This window comes from Ursus americanus, chromosome 21, assembly GCF_024610735.1.
Source record: "Ursus americanus isolate L20-20 chromosome 21, mUrsAme1.1.p, whole genome shotgun sequence".
NCBI lineage: Eukaryota > Metazoa > Chordata > Mammalia > Carnivora > Ursidae > Ursus > Ursus americanus.
The window spans coordinates 27,935,805-27,961,785 of NC_142147.1; the positions used below are offsets into that span (position 1 = coordinate 27,935,805).

General features: G+C 48.5%; 2 protein-coding genes across 11 annotated transcripts in view; one reads left to right on the forward strand and one right to left on the reverse strand.

The window, feature by feature from the left end:
- LOC123778679 (pyruvate dehydrogenase phosphatase regulatory subunit, mitochondrial-like) overlaps positions 1-25,981 on the forward strand; it is a 44,445-nt gene that overhangs the window by 12,496 nt on the left and 5,968 nt on the right. For 2 of the 3 annotated variants that reach the window (XR_015728067.1, XR_015728068.1), the window contains exon 4: positions 2,235-25,547. Coding sequence is in view for 1 of the 3 variants with exons in the window: in XM_045776224.2 (XP_045632180.1) it covers positions 2,235-2,325 (91 nt within the window). In the remaining 2 variants the exon portion in view is untranslated. Of the gene's footprint in view, positions 1-2,234; positions 25,548-25,981 lie in introns of those variants that run through there. The other variant, XM_045776224.2, reaches the window with a different exon arrangement.
- LOC123778678 (pyruvate dehydrogenase phosphatase regulatory subunit, mitochondrial) overlaps positions 1-25,981 on the reverse strand; it is a 36,450-nt gene that overhangs the window by 7,850 nt on the left and 2,619 nt on the right. For 4 of the 8 annotated variants that reach the window (XR_015728064.1, XR_015728065.1, XR_015728063.1 and 1 more), the window contains exons 3-17: positions 22,700-22,781; positions 22,440-22,603; positions 21,644-21,765; positions 20,721-20,838; positions 19,886-20,035; positions 18,403-18,595; positions 17,179-17,303; positions 15,220-15,375; positions 14,896-15,029; positions 14,375-14,523; positions 13,805-13,917; positions 12,473-12,567; positions 11,048-11,137; positions 5,826-6,008; positions 3,516-4,784 (exon numbers count right to left, since the gene is read on the reverse strand). Coding sequence is in view for 2 of the 8 variants with exons in the window: in XM_045776222.2 (XP_045632178.1) it covers positions 4,380-4,784; positions 5,826-6,008; positions 11,048-11,137; positions 12,473-12,567; positions 13,805-13,917; positions 14,375-14,523; positions 14,896-15,029; positions 15,220-15,375; positions 17,179-17,303; positions 18,403-18,595; positions 19,886-20,035; positions 20,721-20,838; positions 21,644-21,765; positions 22,440-22,603; positions 22,700-22,781 (2,279 nt within the window). In the remaining 6 variants the exon portion in view is untranslated. Of the gene's footprint in view, positions 1-78; positions 4,785-5,825; positions 6,009-11,047; positions 11,138-12,472; positions 12,568-13,804; positions 13,918-14,374; positions 14,524-14,895; positions 15,030-15,219; positions 15,376-17,178; positions 17,304-18,402; positions 18,596-19,885; positions 20,036-20,720; positions 20,839-21,643; positions 21,766-22,439; positions 22,604-22,699; positions 22,782-25,981 lie in introns of those variants that run through there. The other 4 variants (XR_015728066.1, XR_006775989.2, XM_045776222.2 and 1 more) reach the window with 4 other exon arrangements.

The window sequence follows — 25,981 nt, forward strand, 5'->3', positions numbered from 1 at the left end:
AACAAACACCTTGCATCGGCAAATACATTTACCAAGTTACTAGAGCTGAAGAACATTTCACAAGTGGACACGGCCAGAGTAATTAAAATGTCTGTTTATTCATTTACAAACTTAGTAACATGAAAATCTTAATTGGAATCTGGCTTGATAGAAACACAGTGCACAATATTAATACCGCATTCATGGAGGCAGAAATGTTCAGTCACCCTGGGGACTAACATCACCAGAGCCCTTGCGAAAAATCCCATCCCCTAAAGTGCCTCAAATGTCTTCAGCACCACAAGCTGACGTTACCCAGGGACAGAAAGGGGCTGAGCGAACTGCACATTTATAAATGTAAGTAAGGAGTTACAGCCCTGTACAATAATTACGATGGCAATTCCTGTATCCTAAGAGTAGACCCGAGAGTGGAGTGTTAAATACACTGCTAGAAACCCCCCGATTGAAAGAAGTTGCAGAAATTTCTACCCCTCACCTGTTTGATCTGGAGAAGGGAGGCTATGGCAGGTGGATGGGAACCCTCAAACTGAAATGAAGTTTCTTTTCATCCTTCTGTCTACACCCACCATGGGACGTTCTGGTGTAAGGCACGAGAACCGGGTTTGAAGAGAGGTGCTCCCAGCTCCAGTTCTTGGTGTGCAAAGGAAATCCTGGCATAGATCTTTTGAAACAGATGCTCAAAATACCCTCCCACCCTCTTATAACTTCTGTCCTTGAGAGACAGAAAACCGAGAAGGCAGGAAAGGTTTGCAAAGGGTAAAAATAGGTACATCTAAATATGAGAAAGAAAGCCCATGAAGTGTCTAATTCTTCAAGGGATGCAGTCTCTGCTCAGAGAAGTCAAGAATCCTAGTATACGATGAATAACTAACTCTGGTGTTTAATGGACAAGAGAAGGCAAAGACATACAAAAATATTTAGTTCTCTTGAAAAATAGTGCATTTGTAGTGATGAGGGACGGCAAGTGCAAGCCCTGTGCAGATGAGGAGGGAGCCTCACAACTCAGCACCTTAAAGTGGAGGACACCGAGGTGGGGGTGCGGGGGAGGCGCTGCCAGGCAGACCCAAGGCTTGCTCGCAGCTCGCTGCAGGACACGGTTAGCGCCTGAAAACTCTCATGTCATCTACCATTTCTGCCCCTTTGTTGTACTTCTGCTGAATCCATGTGCCTGCAAATGACAATTCGTGACTCTTGAAAATGTTCCCTTTATCATGCTGATAAAAGCTGCTTCTGTCAGTGTGGGTGCAGGAGAGTGTGCAAAAGGAAATGAAAACAGTAGAAAGTTCTTCCAGTATTGTCCTAGTGATCAGATCTCTACCTTGGATACTTAAGGGGATCCTTGCCTATTATTATACTGGTCAAGCAGTTAAAAGAGACAGAAGATTGAAGCCAGTAGCTAACCCCTGAAAGTCAGCCAGGACACAGCCTTCTACGGTCAGAACCAAGACTACAGGTTATAGAAGATTCCCTTTTATCTCTCTTAGGTGATAAGGGAGGGTAAAGACTCAGATGCCAGCCCACGTGTCCATCAGGCAGAGGATAAACCGAGCCAGAAAGCAAAGTGAGGGGTCCGCTCTTCCATGAAGCTAAACCACTTTTAAAAAGCTGCTGTCACTCCTGCCACATCCGCTGGGGGGCAGGGGGTGTTAACGTTTCAAACGCACTCAGACGCAGGGTAGCGGAGAAAGGTGGAGTTACTTTTCACTTGTTCTACTTTCTTAGAAGGGAAAGAGGTAAAACTGTCGGTCTGTACAAGAAGGCAGAAACCACAGACATGTCTCCTAGTGAGAAGCCAAGTGACTGGGCTTCTCCTACAGAAATGGGATAACTGAGGTTAACCACCGAGCTTAATGGTCTCTGAGCCCCTGGCCTGAATGGCATCTCTTGTATTTGGGGGTACAGGGAGGGACCCCCGCCCCCAGAGCACTGGAAATGTACTGGGAATTGTTCGGTTCTCTGTCCTGTAGCAGGTCCCGCCCGTGCGGTGGCTCCAACACGGGGTGCAGGACAGGCAGTTCTTGTCCCTTGCTCTAAATTTCCAAATTTAGAGCTTTCCTGACTTGAGTGCCATTGTCATGGACAGGAAGTCTCTCGGCTGCAAGCTTCCATGTCAGACGAGTGACTGTGGCAGGAGTCACTGGGGGCTTAGCAGATATTTCAGGGACGAGGGGCCACAGGAGACTTGCAGCCCTGAGTTTTCATCTGCTTGAGACCAGTACGCTTTGTGTTTCTAGGTTCAAAAAGAAGAGAGCAGAGCCCCTCCCTCAAGAGAGTACAAGAGGTGACGACCGATCATTTCGGAGAAAAAAAGGAGCAGCCACCTGAAACCAAAGTCCTGATCCCTCGGATCTCTAGGGAGAGAGGAGTGGTCACACAGGTAAATGCATGGGGCCTGACTGCCCCAGAAATGACATTCTGTCAGGTATGTGGGGAGGCAGGAAAGAGTCACCCCTTTTAGAATTAGTTAGGACCAAAGAGATAAACTACCAGATTCATACTGTTGATATCTGAATTACCCAGGGGATTTCAAGGGTGAGTGTCAAAGTGTGGGTGTCAGGGCCCTCAATAAACAAGTGATGCTCCAGGAAATTAACATCTCGCCAGAGTCTTAAAAGTGTGACCCTTATTTATGGTTATAATTTACACATAAATCTAGAATGCCTTTTAGAATAAACCCTAAATCTCCATTTACAAAGAGGAGCATGGCACAGAGCACGGGATACCTTTAGTGCTGTGTTGCCTGTTTCCATCTTCCTTGGTCCGTTGGGCCCCTGCCACTCACACCTGCGTCAGCCCGGCGCCTGGGTCCTGCTGTCCAGCGGAGCGACACCCCTGCCCCTTCCTCTTCCCTACCCAGGGGCAGCATTTCTCTGGGAACAGAGTTCTACCTACCTACTCCCTTGATAAATCAACTAAGACCTCACCTCCTTAAGCAGTCAGTAATCAAGTAGGAGTTGTCTGGCTGGGGAAATGGCAAGTTGTGTCTAGAAGGACTCCATCTGATTAAATGGATAAACAGATCCCAAGACATGCCACAGCCAACAGACACACCTGACAATTTTAAGCTCCTCTAAAACAAAAGTGTAGTGTAGGGACCTATCAGAGCTCATGCTTCCAAGATACCAAGACAACAGTTTAACATCCGAAACAGCAAAGGATAACTAGTGGTCTGTGAGTGCCCAGCTCACCCCTTCGGAAACAGACCCTACCTAACAGGGTGGAGGGCCTTCCCAGAGCCCTGGCTGGCTGGAGAGCAGACTCAAAGAACGTACACTCTCCACACACAGAACTCTCAACAGACCCACGGGGGTCAGCTCTGTGTGGATCTGTTTTGGGCCAGAAGAAGCCAAACTTGGGGGGCCAGTAGCTTTCTCAAACTCAGCAAGGCCAGCAAGGTTTGGTTCCTCACCAGAACAGCACGCCTGCCCTGTTCCAAAGGGACAGCAGTGTTTGCTGGCTGAGTGGGCCTACTGCACAAGGGACAGGTGAGGGAGGACAGACTAAGTCAAATGCACCTGGAGAAGAGGAAGGGTCAAGCCGGAACAGCCGAGCTTGGAGCGGCCGAAAGCAGCAGCAGCGTTCTAACGGCAAGACACCACGTCAGTGCTGCGCACCGTCTGAGAGCAGATCCTTTCAGCTGGGAAAAGCAACACAAAAGGCAACATGGTTTTTCCCTTTCAAACACTGGCTTGTTTACTCAGGCCAACAAACCCTCTTACAGAGCTGAGAGAGACAGAAAAGTTGAGGCCAGTAGCCCTGGCCTGACAGCGTACTAACCGGGCTGGTAGGGAGGCCGGAATGGTGCCAGAGACCACAGGTAACGTGCACGTGATGCCTCTCATGACTGAGGTAGATGGTCGTCCTCTTGTTAAGGTATCGGGGCCAAGCCACAGCACAGTGGAAAAGGAGAACGATCTGCCTGGCTCAGCAGCACAGGCGGGCTCGTGCACAGGGCTGATTCCAGCACAGCAACCCACCAAAATGAACAGGTCGCTCCGAGAAAAGTTAACCTCTTGGAGCTGGACTCCTGCCCTGAGGCCTGCACACCACCAGCTTCCCTCGCTTGGAGACACAACATCACAAATCCGACTGTCCCGAGTACCTACTTCCACAAGTGGAGTCTGCACCTGTCCTGCCCGTCAGACATGCTTCATGTCACCACGGGAGTCTGAGGGGTCAAGGGGGGAGAACAGCCCAGAGTGAGTAGTAGATGGGAAAGTGCAAAAGGGAGGAGGGTGGGGGGAAGGGGAAGAGAGGTTGCAAAGCAAAAGGTTTAAAAGCAGGTGAAGTTTAAAATCCCATCAAGGAGCTGGGAGGCGGGGGACAGGAGGAGGGGAGCCCTTGGTAGTGGGCAGGTGGGTAAGACAGACTGGCAGCCATTACTTCCCATGCAAGTCACTTAGCTCCACGTCATCCTTTCGGCGTTTGTGGGTGAAGAGTGAGGTGACCGGGTAGAGCTTGGCCTTGGCCTGGAACCGGTGTCCCGCGATGTCAATCTCATACTCTCCCCGGTTGATGAAATCTGCTGTCACCACCTGTTCTTCCCCAGTGTCCTCGGAAAAATTATGCACAAAGCCCAGGCAAACATGGCGCTCCAGGGTGTAGCTATAGGCACTGCTGGTGGTCTTGCCCGCATACTGCCCGTTGCGGTAAATGGGCTCTCCCCACCACGGCCAGAGGTCCAGGTCGGTGTCGTGATCGTCCAGGATGAACATGGTGAGGCGCTTGTACACCCCGTTCTGCTTCTGCTGCAGCAGGGCATCTCGGCCAATGAAATCCATCCCCTAGGAAAGAACGGCAGGGCTGAGACCGGAGGGACTGCCTTCACCGTACAAAAGACCTCAGAAAACTTCTGTTAACACAAGCATATATTTTTCTTTTCCATCTTATAAACAGATTTCAACCACAAGACCACACAGAAAAAAATATTTAGGAAAAAAATCATCCGAATGTATCACTAAAATTATTCTACAAAAACAATATTCAGATAATCTCAATAAAAAGCCCATGCATATATATCTATATTCAATGCATATAGGTTTGTATAAAAAAACCTAAGAAGGATAGAAACTTAGTGATTATGATCAGATAAAACGGGTGTTTTAATTTTCTTGATACTTTCCCCTATTTTCCAAAATTAGTATTCATTACTTTTCTATCAGAGAAAAACAGTTATCTGTAATTGCACACAGCGAAGACTACAGATTTGTGCTGACAAGGAATGACTAAGGTATTTTGTTAAGTTTAAAGAAACAAGGTGGAGCGAGCGTGTGGCATGGCCACGGCCGGCGGAGTGCAGGGGGGAGGGAGTGCGCTCGTGTGTGTGTGCGCGCGCTCAGAGCAGGGACGCTGCTGCTGGGCCAGCTTGGAGTGCAGGTCGGTGGGGTTCAGAGGTGGGAAAGAGACTTCTCCCTAACATCCTCTTGACCTAGGACTTTTTTTGAAAATGATGTTTGAAAAGAAACAAAAAATGAGGCAGCTGAATATAAGAGGAGTACTTTGTGCAAATCTCTGTGGCATGTTAATGGAGAACCTTCCCTGGAACCACTCAGTCTGCAGGAGCGCCAAGCAGGGCACCTGGGTGCTTCAGACAGTGCAGCGTGCGGCTCTGGATCTCAGCATGGGGGGGGGGGGGAAGCCAAGTGCTCACAACCAGTTTTCTTATTAGGACACACGCATCTTTCACTCTAAGGACATCCTCCTTGTCCTTTTCCACCCAAGGCCATCCCTGGGCCTGCCACCTTAGCCCTTCCTTTCTGAGGCACAGTCTGCTCCCGCAGCAGAGTGGGGGTGGGGGGAGGCAATGGGCTGGGCAGATACAGTACCTTCTCCAGTTTCACCCGAGATTCTCGTCCACATTCCAGGGGGGTGGTGAGGGTATTTAAATCCTGACCCCAGAAGGCAAAAAACTTCTCAATTCGAAGACTACGAAGAGCATAGTACCCAGCATTCCGGATTCCGTATTTCTGCCCAACACTCATCACCTCATTGTACACGTGCAGGGCATACTAGAGGGGGAGAGGAAAGGTCAGTAACCTTCAGAATTCAACAAGGGGGTGTGTCTGGCAGAGCCGACGGCGGACCACCTGGACTCTGACATGGCAGAAGGTTGTATGAAATTCTCAGGACGTCTCATCCTTGACACACCAAAGCACTACTGCCCAGGGGTAATGAGCCAGGGTCACCCCAAACCCAATTTAAGCTCCATGAAGGCAGTACCCGTATCTTCCCCTTCTCTATGGTGCCCAGGACAGGGAGCAATCCTCAAGTATGAAACCGAGACGCACTCCTGTCACCCAGTCCATGGCCAGGCTTGTAACTGCCTCTCAAACAGCCCGCTCACCTTCTGTTGGCTTTGCTCTCTTGCCCCACGCGCCACCCCTATGACCCACTATGCACTGCCTGTGCTACGAAATGTGTGTCACGGAGGAGCCAGGAAGGCAGTACGCCTCTACCCGTGTCCCGCACAGCCAGCCTCTCATGGCATTCTTTTCTTGGTTCCAGAAACTAAGTATCAGATACCTTAAGTAAACAAAGTTTTCCCAACAGAAAGCGAATGTTCAATCCCTCCCTAAACCCACTCTGTGGAATCTAAAGCCAGAACAGACAGCATTATTTGCTTTAAAAACTGTAAAACAAAAGACAAAACTATGAGAAATCTGAGAAATACCGTAAGATCGCACTTCTAAGCAGAATCTAAAACAAGAAACGCAAACCCACAGAAAAAGAGACCAGAGTTGTGGTTCGAGAGTTGGGGAGTGCAAGTAGGGGAAGTGGAGGAAGGGGGCCGAAAGTACAGACTTCCAGTTGGGAGACAAATAAGAACTAGGGAGGGAGTGAACCACCTGATGACCTGGCAGGGACCCGGCTGTGTGACGGATGCAGAAGCTGTTAAGCGGGTGAATCCTAAGTGTCTTCATCCCAAGCAAAACACCTTTTGTGCTTTCTCTTCTACCTCTGAGAACTTAGCAGGTAGTTCTTTTGTGGCGCGTGTCAGTCCACCAGGCTGCGCGCTTAAACCTGGCCAGCGATGTGTGCCCACAAAAGCTCAATAAAAGTGGAAAAACGGAAAACACCCGGCTTCCTTGGCATTGCCGTTCTTTCCCCTGGTGGGGGCCGCTGCCCTGCTGGTTGCACTCCTCGGGCTGAGTCGGCACTTACTGAAGGCCATGGGGGTCAGGAGGACGTGAACCGCAGGAGGAGCTTCCAGGCTCCAGTGGCGCCTGTGCGGGGAGGCACCTACATGGGCACGGGGGGAGCGGGGGCTACTGACAGGGAAACGAGAATAATAAAGGGCCTCCATGCCTGGTGCCTTCCGTTCAGTGTTTTCCTGTCTCCAGCTGAATACTGCAGTTAAGAGGAAGGCCCGGGAATAAAGATTTAAAGGTGGTAATAGCCTTGGGTTAGATGAGAAAAGCAGGTCCCCAGCATGCACTCATTTTCTAAGTGCTGGGGATTTAGTGTGACCAGAACAAGAATCTGCCATCTGCCACCATGTTTCAGAAGACATTTCCCTCAAAGAGACACTTATAGTTCATGTGGGTTTGAACTCACTTCTACACGGATTTTTCCATATAGTACAGGGCCGTAAATGTATCTTCCTTAGGATTTTACTAACATTTTCTTTTCCTGAGCTTCCTAGATTGTAAGACGACGGCACACCATACACAGAGCACACAAGATGGTGTTAATCAACTCCTTCTCTCATCAGTAAGGCTTCCAGTCAGCAGCAGGCTAGCAGCTGAGGTTTGTGAGGAGTCAGAAGTTCCGTGTGGAGCTTTGACTGAGTCGGGGGGGGTCTGTGCCCCCCACAGTTATTTAAGGGTCAACTGTGTAACCTTCTTGAGGACAAAAGCCAGCTTGAAGAAAATCCAGGCATGGCACAAATCACCTCTTGGATTCATGTAAAATCATAAAAATGGGACCAGCCCAGGATCATCAGAAGTAGAAACCAAGGCCTCAAGTAATGAAACTGCTGGAGTCACAGAGCCTCCCGCTCTTGATCGAGTTTGGCCAATTAATAACACAGACACCCAAGTGGTAAAGCTTCAGAATCCATCTCTAGCTGTACAGGCACAAGTCAGCTCCCTCTGTATCAACTCTTCCAAAATCGTGAATAATCCCTTCATCTTTATACTGTTCCATTTGTCGGACAAGCACATAAAATTGCATGGGCTGGTAAATGCATGCTTCAGTTAATAACTAAAAGAAAGCCTAACGCCAGAAGTAATGTGACTAACGTCAAGAACAAGACAAAGATGCCTAGGATCCCTATTCCTTGTCACAACTGGACAAGAGAAATTGTAGGAATAAAAGTTGCTAAGAAAAAACTATTACTGTATGTGTAAGATCGGACCCTGAAAATTCCAGGGACTTAACTAAAAAACAACTATAAGATAATTTAGTAAGGAAATAAAGAATAGGAAAAAAAAGTTTTCAAAAACCATAATCACTTTGGGTTACCTGGGTGGCTCAGTTGGTTAAACGTCTGCCTTCAGCTCAGGTCATGATCTCAGGGTCCTGGGATCGAGTCCTGCATTGGGCTCCCTGCTCAGCTTCTCCCTCTCCCTCTGCCCTTCCCCTCCACTTTTGCGCACGTTCGTGCACTCTCTCTCAATCATTTTTAAAATATCATAATCACTTAGAAGATAATGGAACAAAGACACCATTCTCATTCACAATAGCAATAACAAAATATTATAACATCTATAAGAAAACTTCAAAATACCTCTGAAAGGTCACCAAAAAAACTTGAATAAAAACTAAAAGGCATTCTTTTTAAGATTCAACATATCACGTCAGTTCTTCCTAATGTATAAATGTAACATAATCCAAAAAATGCCATCAGAGTGTTTTTAACTAGATAATTATAAAGTTCCCAAGCGGAAATAGGGAACATGAATTTTTTTTTCCAGAGTTTTCTAAGCTATGAAGGAGGATAAGCACAACCAAATATTAAAATGTATAATAAAGACTCAGTAATTAAAACAGTGTGATCCTGATCATGGGTAGACCAAGGGAACAGAATAAAAGTCCAGAAATAAATCCAAATACAGAGGGACCTGTTAAGGGTAGACTGTCAAATCAGCTGGTTCCATATGGAAAAAAAAGTTTGATCTGTATCTCATGAACTGCAGCAAGAGACACTGCAGAAGGGTGGAGCACTGAAATATTAAAAAAAAAACCAACAAACCCATACAAAAGAACAACACAACTATAAAAGCACTAGAAGAAAACTGAGAAAGTTTCATAATCCTGGAGTGGAGAAGTCCCCTCTATGCATCAAACTCTAGAAGGCACAAAAGATCAACTCAATTACATAAAAATCAAAGTGTTCTGCAACATATGAAACATTTCTCATAATAATTAAAACAAAAACAAAACCTAAGTGGCAAAACAAATGAAAAGACAAATGACAAACTAGGGGGCGCCTGGGTGGCTTAGTAGGTTAAGCCTCCAATTCTTGGTTTCAGCTCAGGTCATGATCTCAGGGTTGTGAGATCGAGTCCCACATCGGTCTCTGTGCTTAGTGCCGAGTCTGCCTGAGACTCTCTCCCTCTGCCTCTCCCCCGCTTGCGCACACACTCTAAAATAAAAATCTTTTTTTTTTTTTAAGATTTTATTTGACAGATAGAGAGGGAACACAAGCACGGGGGAGCTGGAGAGGGAGAAGCAGGCTCCCTGCTGAGCAGGGAGCTGGATGCGGGGCTGCACCCCAGAACGCTGGGATCATGACCTGAGCTGAAGGCAGACGCTTAACGACTGAGCCACCCAGGCGCCCCAATAAATAAAATCTTAAAAAAAAAAAAAAGACAAACTGGGAAAAAAGTTTACAACTCAACAGCAAGGACTGATTCAGACAATGCCTAGAAATGGGTAAAAAGACCAATCATTTAATACAAAAATGCACAAAGGGTATAACAGAACATTCATTCACACATTTATTAAGCGTTTACTATGTGCCAAATATTTCTCTAGGTGCTGGGGACATAAAAGCGACAGAAATCCTTGCCTTCAGAGAACTTATATTTAAACAAGGGTAATCTGATGAATGAAACAAAGAAAATACATTTTATCGGACAGTGATAAGCCCTATGGAGCAAAACAAGGAAAGCAGAGAGGGAGAACTAGGGGCCCGTAAGGCCTCAACCAGAAGATGCCCTGTGAACAAGACCTGAAGCACGTGGGGCTGAGAGCCTCTCTGGGGAAGGACACTCTGGGGAAGCGGAAGCACGTGCAAAGCCCCTGACGCAGGAGCAGCAGCACGGTCAAGGAGCAGGGAGGAGTGGGAGAGGCGGAGAAGGCAGGATATGGTCAGAAGAACAGGGTGGGGGACAGGCAGGCAGGACTGTCCTACAGATGAGCTTTTACTTGGAAATGGGTTCTGAAAAGTTGTTTCATCTCACACATCAAGAAAATAAAGAGTGCACCGACAATTTCGTACCTATCGGCCGAAAAAGCTGTGTTGCTACGTGCACACACGTGCCACAGGAAAACACACTCTTGTACACAGAACCTCAGAACAGCAACGGACTACAAAGCGCTACAACCATAAATGTCTATCAGTACCAGACTAATGAAGTAAATTACGACTCGACGATTTGAAGGAACACGAACCACTGTTAAAAAAATAAAGAGGAAGCTCTTCTGTTTGTACTGACTGGGAAGGAGCTCTACGATAAATTACTAAGAGATGAAGAACAGCAGTATGCTTCCGTCTGCGCTTCTACAAAAGGGTCAGGAGTGCCTTTGAACTTGCTTGCATATGCATGGAAATCTCTGACATGACCTACAAAAACTAACAGTTGTATCATCAGTGGTGATTGGTGGGAACTGGTCAGGCGGCACTAAGTCCTTCCTATAGGTTTTGATTTTTAAACCATGTAAATGTATTTCCTATTCAAAAAAAGTAAATAACTTGTTCAGAATGTTGAAGTCCCTCTACTGCAGCCTACCTCGATTCCCGAGGCCCGGCCAGACCCGGCTCTCTACCCTGCCAGCGCCCAGCAGGCGTGGGAGAGCAGCCGCCTTCCGCCGTGAGGCTCACCTCTATGGGGATATAAAGCATGAACCCCGGCTCTCCTGTGTGGGTCATGCTCATCACCCGGATCCCATTGGCGTAGCCCACGCTCATCTCCTGTGGAAGCAAAGGAAGAAGCTGAGCACCCCACATCTGATAAAGTAATGAACACCTGAGGTAAACCCTTCTCGTTAGCCTTGCACTCTCTGACCCTAAAAGAGGTACATGTGAATGAAAGAAATTCATCCTCAAAGTGGTCTGTCCAGGTACCAGGGTCACCAGGAATGGAGTCCCGTCTCTACAATCTCCCTTCTCATGAGTATCACCATTTCAGAAGTGCCAGCCAAGCTGCTGGTGGGATGTGGAGGCAAAGTCTCTACAAGCATGAAATATTTCTTTTCGAAGTCCTACTAAGGCTTTATTTTAGGGGCATCAGGAGCAACGAAGACCGGGTAAATGTCTTCTCCAGGGCATTTGGCAGCCAAGTCCCGGGCACCTGCTCTGCAAAAGCGGATGCCTGCTGACCACGGAACACGGCGCACCTGCTACTCTGGGGTCAGAGACTGGGCTTCTGATGCTCAAAATGTGTTTACGGCAGCTCAGTTACCTGATGGGCCTCTGACATCATCGCTGTTCCTGTCATGGGAAGTGGGAGGCCCAGATGGCCCTGCAGCAAATCATTCCCACAGGGAGCCCAACAGGACACACTACTCTGCAGGCTCCCGCACGTGGCTCACTCGTTCGGGAAGCAAACTGTGCAGGGAAGGGTCTGCTGATGGCTACCGGGGAGAGTTTTCTGTTGCTTTCACTCCGCCGTGGAGAAAAAGGAAAACTGTACAGTCAGTAGGTGACCCCAGCTTGGGTGCGAACTTCCAGGAGCCTCCGTCAGTGACTGTCCCGCAGCTGTTTGCTACAGCTGTTATGGGTTACCGAACCACTGGTCTGTGTGACCTCTCTCGTCAGGATTCAGTCACCATTTTTTTTACTCAGTTACTAGTTGCTACTGTTGCCAAATCGAAGAAACTTACAAAGCTGTTCAGGGATCCACCCAAACCACTGCTCCCCAGGAGACACCACATACACAGAAGTTACCCTGTGAAGGGAAAGGGGGAGCACTGCACAGAGGGAGGGGACCTGACCTTAACTGGCACTTTTTGGCATCTGTGTCACCCTTTAACTTACAAAATTTAAGCCACTGCTACACAAAGCAATAAATACATAGGATTGATACTCAGAAAAGTTAAATCGACTTCAAAGATATCCTAGTGCTTATTGAATAAGGAGACCTGGAAATGTGAAAAATAAAGAAGTGAATTTACTCATTTTGTTTGCTTAATGAAAACCACAACACCCTTTGTGGGCATTAATGTTGTAGTAAGAACATGTAACTGCCATCCCTGTAAAAGAAATATTCCCTACCCATTTCAAAACTAAAACTTTACTAGCACCCACCTTGCAAAACAGACTCGGGAAGTGGTCTGGAGTCATAGGGGCATAGGACAGCTCGGACAGCACATCCACAGCTCGAGGACCTATCAGATTGAGGGCTGAACGGAAAAGAACAAGACATGCCAGTCCAGCTAACAGATGAGCCAAAGAAAAAAGTCTGTTTTGGACTTGCTCCCTTACCGCCAGGCCTGGGTGCTGAGACCATGACGGCAACCCTCCGCTCAAGCCACGCAAGGACGGATACAGAGCGCCTCAGTGCCGGCAAACACCCCTCTCCCGACAGGCCTGCGAAGTGCAGCCGCTCACTGCTGGCACGAGCGCGCCTGGCGAGCGCACTTCTTCCCGGCACACGGGAGACAACGTCCCACAGCCTCTTTGCGGTGACACTGGGATCGCAAGACCACGTCCTGGCTGACGATAGGAGCCCACTTCCAGGCCTGGCCACAAACTTGCCGCACAGTTCCCATTCCCTCCCTCTTTCCAGAGCTGCTATGTGCCAGGAAGAGCCCAATCCCCAGTCTGCACCTGCAGAGAGCCCTGAGGAGAGCTGCCCAGCCACCTGGGATTCCATCCTGTGACAGCAGCTTGTGGTCACTACACATCAACTGCTCTCACGGGCCAGAAAACTCGGTTCTATAGTCTGCCAGTCTGGTAGCCAGAAGGAAAACGTGGCTGCTGCTATGATGAACTGACAGTGAGGGCCTGCTGGGGGCTAGGGGCAGGTGTCAGTTAAGTGCGGGGTGGGTAGGCATTAAACCTAAAGTGAGGAGGTTGAAGGGGGGGGCTGCTCCCCCACAGGACTGCTGAGGAGGGCACAATCAGGAAAGTAAGTTGTCCTCAAGAATTATTCACTCAGGGGCGCCTGGGTGGCACAGTGGTTAAGCATCTGCCTTTGGCTCAGGGCGTGATCCTGGCGTTATGGGAGGATCCTCTGCTATGGGCCTGCTTCTTCCTCTCCCACTCCCCTGCTTGTGTTCCCTCTCTCGCTGGCTGTCTCTATCTCTGTTGAATAAATAAATAAAATCTTTAAAAAAAAAAAAAAAAGAATTATTCACTCAAAAAAAGCTAAGGGGGAATTTTGAAGAAAATAATACTTAGGCATTAAATTAAAAAATACTTTTTGGGGCACCTGAGTGGTGCAGTTGGTCGGGCATCCGTCTCTCAATTTCATCTCAGGTCACAATCTCAGGGTCGTGACGGGGCTCAGTGCTCAGCATGGAGCCTCTCACTGTGACCCCCATTTCTGAATGTCAAAGAGACAGAAGGCAAATGGAGAAGACAAATCTGGACAGGCTGGCCTTTTCCTGTGCAGCTGACCCCAGAGGGCCCGCTTACCGGTGTACTTCCAGGTGACGTCCTCCAGAAGCAGATTGCTGTCTTCTGGCATGTGTTTCTTAAGCCAGGCCCAACAGTGGACCTGCTGGTCGGTGGGGGAAATCATGAAGAAACTGAAAGGGAGATGGACAGTAATCAAAGCCAAGCAGCAGAGAAAGGGTCAGGAAGCAGGCAGGTTAACTTGTTTCAAAGCAACCAATGAGAAGACTGGCAAATGGTCTCCTAGCTTTCAGAGAGGGCCAGCAGCACCTAATTACCACATAAGGACAAAACAGAAGATCTGGGCTTCCTGTCGGTGCCAAGACGGCATACAGATCTACTGCAAGTGAACACCTCCACCCCCAGGATGACTGCTCTGTCCACATCCAGTTTTACATCATCTGGGGTGTTTCTTCTGCTTTCTTCGTTCGTGATTTGCATTTGTACTGCACTGCCAACGAACAGGCCAGCAGTGACTGAAATCCCTCTGTTCTCGGTATAATCAGGTTTCCCGGAGTGGAGGGCTGGGTGCTCGGTTCTGCCGCATGGCGTCGGGGGAGGCGGGGCCCGGGGGGCGGCCGCGGGCCTCACCTGCGCTTGCTCAGGCGCGCGATGCTGCAGTCGTTCTCATAGCCCCCGCCCTGGTTGAGCATGCCGGTGTGCACGATGTGGCCCACGGGCACATCCAAGTCGTTGGAGAAGAGGTACTGTAGGATTTCCAGTGCCTGGTCCCCGGTGGACTGCAGGGTTAGGGAACAAAACAGCGTGAGCACAAGAGCGTGTGGTTGGGTGACACCGGCTGACGGGCGGCTCAACTTGCTGAGGAAACTCCCTTCTTCAGTCCCCGGGCAACACTGTCTGTGCATTTACTCCATCGAAAGACACTCCAGAGAAAGCTAGCTCTTGATTCGAATGGTAAGTAGGCCTCTGCAAGCTGATTAAAACCCAGCAACAAAGAGTAAAAATTTACAAAAATGCTACAGTACAGATAAAACACCAAAATATACCAGAGTTCTTACAGAAGCAATTTTAAAGTGACAGATGAACAACAGGGTGCATTCAATGAATATGCAAAGGTTCCTACTCTCTTCTTTTGGGTCCCAAGCACTTACTGTTATCTCAAACTTTGTGAAAGAAGACATGTCAATGACACACACAGCTTCCTTACAGCACTTGACTTCAGACTCCACAATGTCAAACCAGTCAGGCTTATAGAAAGTCTTGCTCTGCTCTAATGCCAGGAGGTCTGTGGACCAGAAAACAACAAAAGGAAGAAAAGGAAATTTATATCGTGGACCCTCCATGTATAGCATAGTAGAGTGTGACAGGTTTTTCTTATTTATTCTTCTAGGAACACATTCTAGCTATAATACATTTTAAGTGGGTTTTATTGGTTCCAGGCAAAAAAGAACAAAAATGAGAATGGGCCTTCCTACCCTTGTCCGGTGGCACAAAGTACTTTGGCCTCTCAAATCCATGTTTCTCCATCCACCTGGCTCCTTGTGCATCCAGCCGGTCATAGAGAGGAGACGTGCGTAACTGCCTCCCGGTCTGGAAGTCCCAACGGGGAACCTTCAGATCGTAGAGCAGAGCTGGAACAGATAAGCACAGTGTCTGCCAGCCAAACCACAGGATGGAGAGCGCAGCATCCACTAGATTCACAAGAGCACGCTCTCCAGGCTAACGGGGCCTAATGTGCAAACGGTGCCCAGTGTAACCGGCCGGCTCCACAGAAAGAGTAATGCTGCAAGAGCTGCTATCATCCCTCCACAGTTACACAGCTGTGAGTCACTGAACAACTCCAGGTCTCTGTTCACAATCATCGTTTCGAATCAATAGGCAGAAACAACGGCAGGAAGGTTAGACTTCCACAGCAGGGAGGAAGGCTGCATCGCAAGAGCACACAGGGAGCGACGACGTGTGTAAACATGGTGCTTGCTTCTTGACAGTGCCTGAGTCGCTGCGACCTCAGAACTATTACAGACTTAACATCCAACCCATTTCCGAAGTGAAAGGGCACACAGCATATCCTGATTTGGTGGCTCTGAAATCGGACAGGTTGCATAGTCCTGGCCCAGTGACATATTCACATAACAAAGCTAGGGTCAGAATTCATTTCTCCTAGTTTCTAATCTGCAACAGCAAGATGTAAAAACACCCAGAAAGAGTGAGCTCGAGTCCCCTGCACAGAGAAAACCTGACCTCACAGCATTTCACATGAGAGGGACAGCGGGGTGGGGAAGAGACTGAAAGATCCAAGAGAAAGGGGCCACGCTGGTTGTCTTATCTCGTGACGATTTTTCAATCTCCTCTCGCCTACTTACCCTTTCCCCACTTTCTATCGTGCCTGCGATTCCTGTTCTGTGAGAATCAGAGGCGGCCACCATACGTGTCATGTCATCAAGGAGAAACTTGAGCTCCATTACGATTTGCACAGGTTCTAAGGTAACTACGGCTGGGGAAATCAGGCTTTATGGCAGTTCACCATTTTAACTAAGATATTTGCTAAAATAAAAGAACCTTAGTGGCCACCCAGACTGTTGCCAGGGCCTCTGTCTCCCACAGACAGTTCTCTGCCACAGGCTAGAAGGGAGCACACAGGAGCTAAAGGTTATCCAAAGACCTCATTGTGAATGGAACCCCTGCTACCAAACCAACAATTCACTGGTAATCAAGAATGGTGCTCGCAGCCAACGTAGAAACTTGGCTGGGAGCATAAATATGCCCCAAATATTTAGGAATATTTTGGCAAAGTCTCAGAATAATAGTTCCTCAGTAAAGGACAGTGAAACGACAGTCTGATTTGGTTCAATTCCTGATACAAAAGCTGACTGTAAGGGTTACTAGAGAGCAAGTCAGAGACAAGGCAGAGTAACAAGTTAAAATGAAGACGCCTTCAAAGCTGGAGAGAAGAACAAGGAGAACAGAAACGTATGTTTTGTATTTCCATGAGACATGGTTTCCTATCTTGCTAACATGTAGCAGTTAAGGACAAAAATCATTCAGAGAAGCTTGAAGCTTTGAGAATAATGCCGCAAATTCTCTGCCTTGGAAAGCAAATCATGATCTCAAAGATCAGGTAGGGAGCAAGAGCATTCACCTGGCATGGGGACTTTGCAAGCACAGTGGAAAGCAGATGACACTAGCAATCTCCAAGGAGCTGCTGCAGGGAGTCGGACAGCAACTACCACCCGGAAGTCCTGTTCTTGCCTATTCCCAGAGGTAAATAAGACAATACACTAAAGAGAAGGTTCCGTAAATATCACATGGGGCCTAATGCCTCCACCAAATATGAGAAGCCCAACCCCGAGCAATTATTGCTCCAACAGAACGATCAAACAGGCCCCAGGGAAGACACCTTCAGTGAGGTGCAGCTGGGACTGAGCTCCACTCACGCATGACTTCCATGACGCGGTGGCGCAGAAAGGTGCGGCTGCTCTGGAGGGCTCCGAAACGCTTCAAGTCCAGTTCCCAGATGTTTTCTGATGGATAACCGTGCACCATCCATTCAGCGAGGTACCTGTTTAGATGTGGGGGAAGTTGCTAGACCTCAGATGGGACCCTCCTAACTGTACGAGGAATCAAGAACCAATAGAAACATCCCGTCTTGTCACAGACTGGTTGCGAAATTCCGGGCAGCTTCCTTAACTTTTCTGAACAAACAAACGAGGATCCATCTACTGCTTTCAAAATCACTATGACTATTTTAGCTCTAATAAGGTTCCCTAGAAAGTGCTATAAAACAAGCCACATCTAGGAAAAAAGACTAAAAGATACATACAAATGTGCTCTAACTTATCCATCTAGTGGTTTTTTTCTGGAAAACCCTCGGAGGTTATACAACTATCTGACCACGTCTCAGCTCCAAACACTTCTGGTAACTCCTCTTCCCTGTTTTCAGAAAAATTCTACAAGTCACTCAAGAAAAGTGGCCTCATGAATAAAAAATTTAAAAATTTAATTGTGGTAAAATACACAGAACATAACAGAACAAAGAACAAAACAGAACATAAAATTGACCATCTTAGTCATTTTCCCGTGTGAAGTTCAGGGGCATTAAGTACTTCGACACTGCAGTGTGACCGTCACCAGCATCCACCTCCAGAGCTCTTCATCTTCCCGAAGTTGAACTCGCTCCGCGAAGCCAGCAGCCGCTCTCCGCTCCGGGGCCCCAGCCCTGGCGGCCGCCCGGGCGCCCAACTAGCTCACAGAAGTGCGACCACACGGTATCTGTCCTTCCTGACTGGCTGATTTTAATTCGTATGTAATGTTTTTGAAAAGTCTTGTATTAGCACGATTGTCTGTCTCACTCACAATACTTACTGTTTCCAAACTCAAATGCACTCGAAGGATCAACATTTGTAATCACTGCAAGAGCCGAAAAGTACATCCCACAGGCTTTGAGACTAATTCCAAAAGAGAAGTTCCCGAAACATTGTGCACAATGACACTTCCGGAAGATCCCACAGTGACTACTTTGAAGGGGACAACTCTCTAATGATGTGTACCTCCTCATTACAGCATACCAGATGACATCCGTCCACCACACGCCACACTAACACCAAGTCACTCTAGGAAGGAAGCCCCCAGCAAGGAGGGTCTGAGCAAGGAAGACTTACCTCCCAGCCCCTCCACCAAACGAAAGGCCAGCAGAGTTCATTCCCGCCAGGACAAAGTAGCCCTGGACTGCAGGAGACTCGCCCATGATGCACCTCATGTCTGGGGTGAAGGTCTCAGGGCAGTTCACCAACTTCAGGATCTCCAGAGTCTCCAGGTCTGGCATGCGCCGCAGGAGGGAACTCAGCAGGGGCTCTGAGCCATAAAAACAAACCCAAACACCGGCCTCAGCTCTGGGGAATTCACACACTTCCACTCCTTACGCTTCTGGACGCCCTCTCCTCGCAGAAGAACTCGTGGAAGAGGCTTTCTCAGAAGAGCCAAATGGGCCCTGGTCAGAAAGCAGACACTGTGGTGGAATTAAGGGACAAACCTACAAAGTGCATGGCATAAAGACAGAGAAAAAAGACACTCTTAGCAAGGCCAGGAGCTGTGGAAGGGCACACAACACACTGGAGGACAGGGAAGGTCTCCAAGGGACCACTACTTGGGGAAAAGCTCTTCCGAGACACAAGGAGACAGGCAAAGCAAGGATTTCCCAAGTTGGAACAGCGGCAAAAGACAGGTCCCCAGCCTGTCTGAAAGTCAGCCTGCCACCTGGGAATTACTCCAGGGGGACAGTGGCAACAGATGAAACCAGACTGAAGCTGGCTGGTGGGTACACAGAGAGTTCTGTACACCATTCTGTCCACTTTTAAAAATCTGAAATCTCCCACAATAAAAAGTTTATTTTTTAAAAAGGTCCTTAAATTAAGGGTGGAAGGGGAAATTCTCCATTACAGACCCCTTCATATCCTTGGAATCTGGCCCATGGGACAGTATTAACCCTCCAGAAATAAAAATAATTACAAAATCAAGTAAGCATATAAATACTGAATCACTATGATGTACACCTGAAACTAATCAGCATCATAGGTTAATTCTTCAATAAAAACAAAAACTGACTAAAAGATCATATTAACAAAACGATTTTGCTTTCTAAAAATCTCTTCCACCTTAGATGCTCCTACGAAAGGCTTTCCTCCTCGCCTAGAATTTCAGCAGTGGTCTTAGGTAAGTAATAAGCCAGAAGTCCCTTAACCAAGATCTTTGTCCCCTGAATCTGTGACCCAGTAACCACAGTCTCAGACCAGGTGAACTCTGCAGGCTGCCCTCTGTGAGCACCTCATGGGGGCTGTCACAAAGACCAAAGAAGGAACTCTTCTTGAAAATGTTTTTTAAAAAGATAGCATCTTAGGGGCGCCTGGGTGGCTCAGTCCTTAAGCGTCTGCCTTCGGCTCAGGGCGTGATCCCGGCATTCCGGGATCGAGCCCCATCAGGCTCCTCCCCTGGGAGCCTGATTCTTCCTCTCCCACTCCCCCTGCTTGTGTTCCCTCTCTCGCTGGCTGTCTCTCTGTCACATAAATATAAAATCTTTTAAAAAAAATAAAAAGATAGCATCTTAGACAACCACAGGCCGTTATAGTTATCCTCTAGTTCACACACCAAAGTGATCCCAGTCTTCCTGCAGGTTCTGAATCTCCAGCTGGTTCTTGCCCTCAGTGAAGATTGGCTTCGGGTTCTTCTCAAAACCCCCAGACAAGATCCCACCCTGCCAGTTCCGGATATAAATTCTTCCATCAGCATCCACGATAGCTGAGGAACAGAAACAACAAGGGAGTGGGCGACAGAAGAGAAAAGCAAGGTTTAGAGGTAGGCCAGCTTTCTAAATGGACAGAAAAAGCAGAACAAAGACACTCATTATTGGCTTTAATAGCGAAAGAGCATTCTGTGAAAACAGACCTTTCGAGGTCATGGGGGAGGATCTTCCCTCTCCGATTTACAGGGGACACTGTTTCTCAGTGGTGCTCCCAACCAAACTACGGAAGTGCCTCAGCACCACATGAAAGCCCAGCAGAAAGGGGACTGCGTGCCCATCCTAGGGGTTGAGACCTTCCAGGTGATGTCAAGCCCTCCCCTGTGGCACTCGGGGCTGTGGAGCAACTGGACTCTGTAGCTTACCTAGCACCTCTCTACAATGTATGGCATTCAACTCAAAAACTCCAGGTTACATTCCAAATATTCTCAATTTGGACCTCTGTATGGGACTGCAATTAGCTTACAAAACAAACCAAAAGATTGCTTCAGTGGAATGCCCATTTTGTCCATCCTTTCACAGAGTTCTTAGAGAAAAGGTAGAACTGGGTCGGCCTCCCCATAACATGCTCCAGAAGAGACAAGGCTCTTTTGAGCACAGTCTGTCCTGAGCAGAAATTCTTCCTTTTCAGAGAATAGGACAGTGGTAAGGAAACAAAATTAAAAACGAAGTGTAAGTCCTCACTTGGTGTGTTGCTCTGCAGAGGGGTCTCCAAGGGGCGAGTCAGAAGGTAGAAGTGTTCGCACGCATGTAACGGGATACTAACCGGCTCCTCGTTGGACAAACCCAGCTCGTATGCCCACTACAAACAGACAGGTTGATTTGTGGGTGAGAAGAGGAACAAAGACAAATGAGCATGCGTAGCCACTTGCAAAGCGTTTGATTTCAAGCGGCCTGTGCGAGCTCTTGCCCCAACGCCCCGTGTGGGAAGCCAAGGTGCAGCCTGCTTTACATCAGTTATGTGGATGGGGAGCAACACGGTCCCTTTTAAACCATAACAATTATTCTTAGACCAAAGAATGAGAGATTTAGCAACTAGTAAAAGGAGCTCATTGGGGGGCACGTGATGCCCTTTTAACAAAACGCCTGGCCCCAACTACAAACCCAAGATAACATCACATGTGACGTTCACAAGGCAAAAAGTACCCCTAGGTCACCTGAAGATTGCAGAGTGGAAGGCAAGGGACCAGTTTGCCTTAAAAGTAGCAGCAGCTTAGTGTTCTAAACTGAATCCACACTCCTGACACAAAAATAGCCCCATGCTTTATTTTGCTAGGTTGCAGGATGAAATGAAACATCCCAGGAGACCCAAAACCAAGGATTTCCGTCAATGCCCGACCATTTCACAGACTTCCTGGCCTGGAGAGCACCGATTAACCCAGAGTGGAGGAAGGAAAAGGCCCCTACTGGCGCTGCTCTCTGAGGACTAGCTACAGCCCTCTGATGTGGAATACAAGAATTCTGAGGTTTCTAGCCCAAACAAGGAGCAGGTGGTCCCTGCCATCTGCTTGGTTCATCACACTACTAACCTTCCATCTCCACACCTAAAATCCCGGAGGCACCAGTGAAGTGAGAAGATCAGTGACCCAGGACTGTTGCTAACCTACCTGACCAGCACAGTTGACAAAATACTGACACTCGATCTGTCCTTTATCTGTCTCCACACCAGTAACTTGACCTTTCTTGACCATTACATGAAGAACGCTGGTCCGGTCATAGATCTGAACGCCTGTTCCAAGGTAAAGAAAGAGTTGGTGCATCCATCCTCTGATGGCCCAGAATGAAGGCCTCTGTAGCAGATTCTCAACCCCTGAGAAACACTGGAAAAGCCAGGTCAGTGATTTAAAAAACAAAACAAAACAAAACAAAACACAAAAACTCCCAGAACACATCCTGAGATTGTGTCGATGGGCCTTTCCAAGACTGCAAACAGCAGGCAACTTTAGTACACAACTCAATTCCAGGAATCATAGAAGAGGCAGGGGAGAAAAAGTTCAAATAAGGCATCTTAAACCCTAACCCACCCGCACAATCAGTTCATCCAAAGTGCAGAACACCTCAGACACTGGTTAGTCTGCCCTCATTTGTTCCAACCCCAGGACACGGCCAGCTGTGGATTCAGTCCATGCTATGTCTTGTGATCTTGGAGCTTCTCATGTTCTGGGGACCGGGGTGGGGGGGTCCCACAAGCCTGAAGTGCCCTGGTCAGTACTAAGCAGTTCTAAGCAGTTCCTTAGAACTTTAATAAGAAAATGTGGCCCTGTGGAAAAGCACTTATTAACAGGTATATTCAAACGTTCTAAGGGCCAGTGTTCAAATGAACAGAAGCCGAGCTGGTGTCACTGCGGCTGTGAGACTCCTTCTTACATAACCTCTTCCTTCCTCACCCAGAAACCTGCTTACCGTTCTGGGAGGCAGCACTTGCCAGGGCAAGAGCCACGTCAGCAGAGGACACCACAGCATCCTCGGGAACATGCATGGCCCCCACCAGGTCGTGCACGTTGAGGAGAGGGTGAAGTTCGGCGACTTTCTTGGGGGAGATGATCTCAGAAGGGATGCCTATGACACTGCCGCAGAACACAAGGGGACAATGACATGCATGGCCCTCTGGCAGAGGTCAGCCTGACAGGAGCATCGGGACAGGCTTCTAGCCTCATACGTACTTCAGCCTTGCGTTGATGCGCTTCAGGGAGATCAGCCGGTCCTGAGTTTGGGCCAGTAAGACTGAGCCTGTCCTTATGTAACCTGTAAGGAAAACCAGCCCAGACTGAGCAGCCCAGGCCTCCTGCAGGGGCCAGTGGGGGCGAACCCACTAGATTACAAGTTAGAAGACCGGTGAGGAGTCCTGGCACCGCCACCATCCAGACATCCCTAGCTAGGATTTTGGGAAGATGAGTGGGATTTTCACGTACATCTTAAATAATCACTCTTAAAATAAAAATGAGAGATACTGTTGCTACAAAGCCTTTTGGAAGGGAATGTACCCCAAAACCTATCAGCTTCTTCAGTCTTTTTAGCCTTTCTCCTCATGGTTTTCGTGGGAGTGGGACCCTTGATGCAAGCCACTCACAATATTGGCGCCCAGGGGCTGAACCCTCCCTCCCTCTCCTTCCCTGGCAGAGCCAGTGGGCGTGTGGCCGAAGCTCAGCCAGTCAGACCCTCCTGGGATCCTGAGTCTGGAGCAAGTGGGTGAATGGCTGGAGGCCAGTCATCTCAGAGCAGCAGCGTCCTGGCCAGATGGGCCCTGTTTCAGCTGAGGGGCTGCCTGCCGTGGGGCTCCCCCTGGTCCAGCCTCCACATGGCCTCCTGCAGCTGGCAGCCTTCTGCCAACTTGACTGGCTCCGACAGCCTTCCAACAAGCTTTTTGCCCAAGCTGGCCAGAGCCGATTACTGCTCTTTGCAATCAACGTACCTGACACAACCTTGATCACGCCTGCGTCAATGACAATCTTCCTAACATGCAGTGACTCTCAGTTCTGATGATGGAAAAGCTGAATCAATCAGGGTATCTTTTTAAAAGGCAGCACAGGAGGACCACATAAATATTTTTCTCCTCTCTTCTGAAATCATGACATAAACATGCCCTTCCCTGACACGACGAGAATGTCTCAGTTTGGAGAACTGAAATTTCAGAGACTGGTTTTTAAAAACTGTAGACAGCCCAGACCAGTACAGTGATCCTGGCTTACCACACTGAGTGCCACCTGCAGAGAGAGGCTTCAGCAGTCCCTTCCCACTCACTACCAAACAGGCCCCGTGGGAGGGCAGTGCCACTGTGCACGAAGCTACGCCACATACCACGGCACACACGAGCTCAGATCGCGCTCTTGCAAGCAGAACCACCGGCCACAACAGCAGCCTATCACTGGCTCACAAGAGTAACAGTCCACTGTTCTCCCACAGGGGACTTTTCAATTTGATCTAGAGCTTTCTGACATAAAATGTGCTTTATCACAGGTTTAAAGCCATAAACTAGAACTCTTACGTTCGGTAAAAAAAAAGAAGGTAGACATCTGATATTAAAAAGTCAGAGAAATATGAATGGCCAGTAGACCTACGAAATAATGTTTAACTGAAAAAGATGCAAATTGGAACCTGTTAACTTTTTCCATCTCTCAAATTAGTAAAAATGAAAATAATACCCAATGCTGGGGCGCCTAGGTGGCTCAGTTGGTAGAGCGTGCAACTCCTGATCTTAGGGTTGTGAGTTCAAGCCTCAAGTCGGACTTAGAGATTACTTAACAAAAAAGTAAAATGAAAAATAAAACAACAGGCAATGCTGAGAAGACTAAAGAAACAAGCACTCTCGCACACTGTCGGTGTGTGAAAACAAATATACACTGACAACGATCAGTACCGCATCACTGTGACACCACCACCACCATAAAGAGCAGGTGATGAGAAATGATAAACTGCACATCCTCCGGCACCTTCCTCTACAATTACACACAAAGCAGACTTTTTAAGAGTTTTTTTTTTTTTTTTAAAGATTTTATTTACTTATTCAACAGAGATAGAGACAGCCAGCGAAAGAGGGAACACGAGCAGGGGGAGTGGGAGAGGAAGAAGCAGGCTCATAGCGGAGGAGCCTGATGTGGGGCTCGATCCCATAACGCCAGGATCACGCCCTGAGCCTTGAAGGCAGACGCTTAACCACTGTGCCACCCAGGCGCCCATTTGTTTTAAGACTTTATTCATTGGTTTGAAAGAGAGGGCAGGCCTGAGCGGCAGGGATAGGCAGAGGGGGAAGCAGGCTCCCCGCTGAGCAAGGAGCCCGATGCCAGGCTTAATCCCAGGACTCCAGGATCATGACCTGAGACAAAGGCAGGCGCTTAGCCAACTGAGCCACCCAGGCGCCCCAAAGCACACTTATTTATGGGCAGATTCGAAGAGCCCACCATAATACACTTTCATTTACTATTAAAAATGTTTTTGTATTTGAGGAAACATGAAATGAACCCGTAGCAGAGAAACAATTCCCGATAAAAAGATAGTACAAAGAGTATATGATAAACTGTAAAACAAACAGCACAGACAAAAGGTAATGCGAACTTTGGAGAGAGAAAGATCTGTGTGGACTACCTGAGCTGGATGAAGTACTGATGGGTCAGAATATTAAAGGAAGGGATGTACACCTCACAAAAATGCATATCTTCTGAGGATTAGCGTGTAGTGTCAGGAAATCCAGGTTGTACGTAGGTCACGTGTCCTCATTTAACGTCTCAAAAGCAGTCCGCTGACTGGCACCTACACGTCCTGCCGGTACCAGAATTCTCCCCTCGGGGGACCCCTCGTCCCCTTTTCACGGCCCCACGGCTGGACTGCAATGGGGGTGACAGACTGAGGGTAATCCCCGGACCCTCCCTTGCCTGACTTCCTCACGGCCCTGCAAGCATCGAGGAGACACCAGGCCCAAAAATGGGTTCCAGGTGGTGCCCCAGAACTCAAGTGAGACGAACTTACCTTACAGAAAAGAGGCCTGTGACCCGGGTTCCTCTAGCATCCAAGCAGGTAAGCAATGCAGGGCTCGGCAAAGCACTAGGGACCGAACCAGGGGACCGGAAGTCAGCAGTTCCAGCTCGGGGCCCCTTAGGTGGACCATCTTCTGACTCAAACTCTGCTTACCACCCGATTCGAGGACCCGTTGCCATCAAATTAAATCCAACCAAAAGGGACTCGCTCCCGCCTGCCCGCACGTAGCAGGCATCCTCCCTAACGAAAGCCAGAGGTGGGGAGGCAGCGGTGAGGCAGCAGGAACTCTTCTTACTGTCTTCCCTCAGAGTCCTCGCCTCTCAAAAGGAAGCCTGGCCAAGTCTGAGAACACCGTGGGGGAGTCAGGCGCAGCTCCTGGGCGGGGACCAGGGCGAGGCCAGCCCGGGACCCCCGCGAACGTGCTCGAGGGCAGGCGGCCTCTTCCTTCCCTCCTCTAGCTCCTCTCCTGGCAC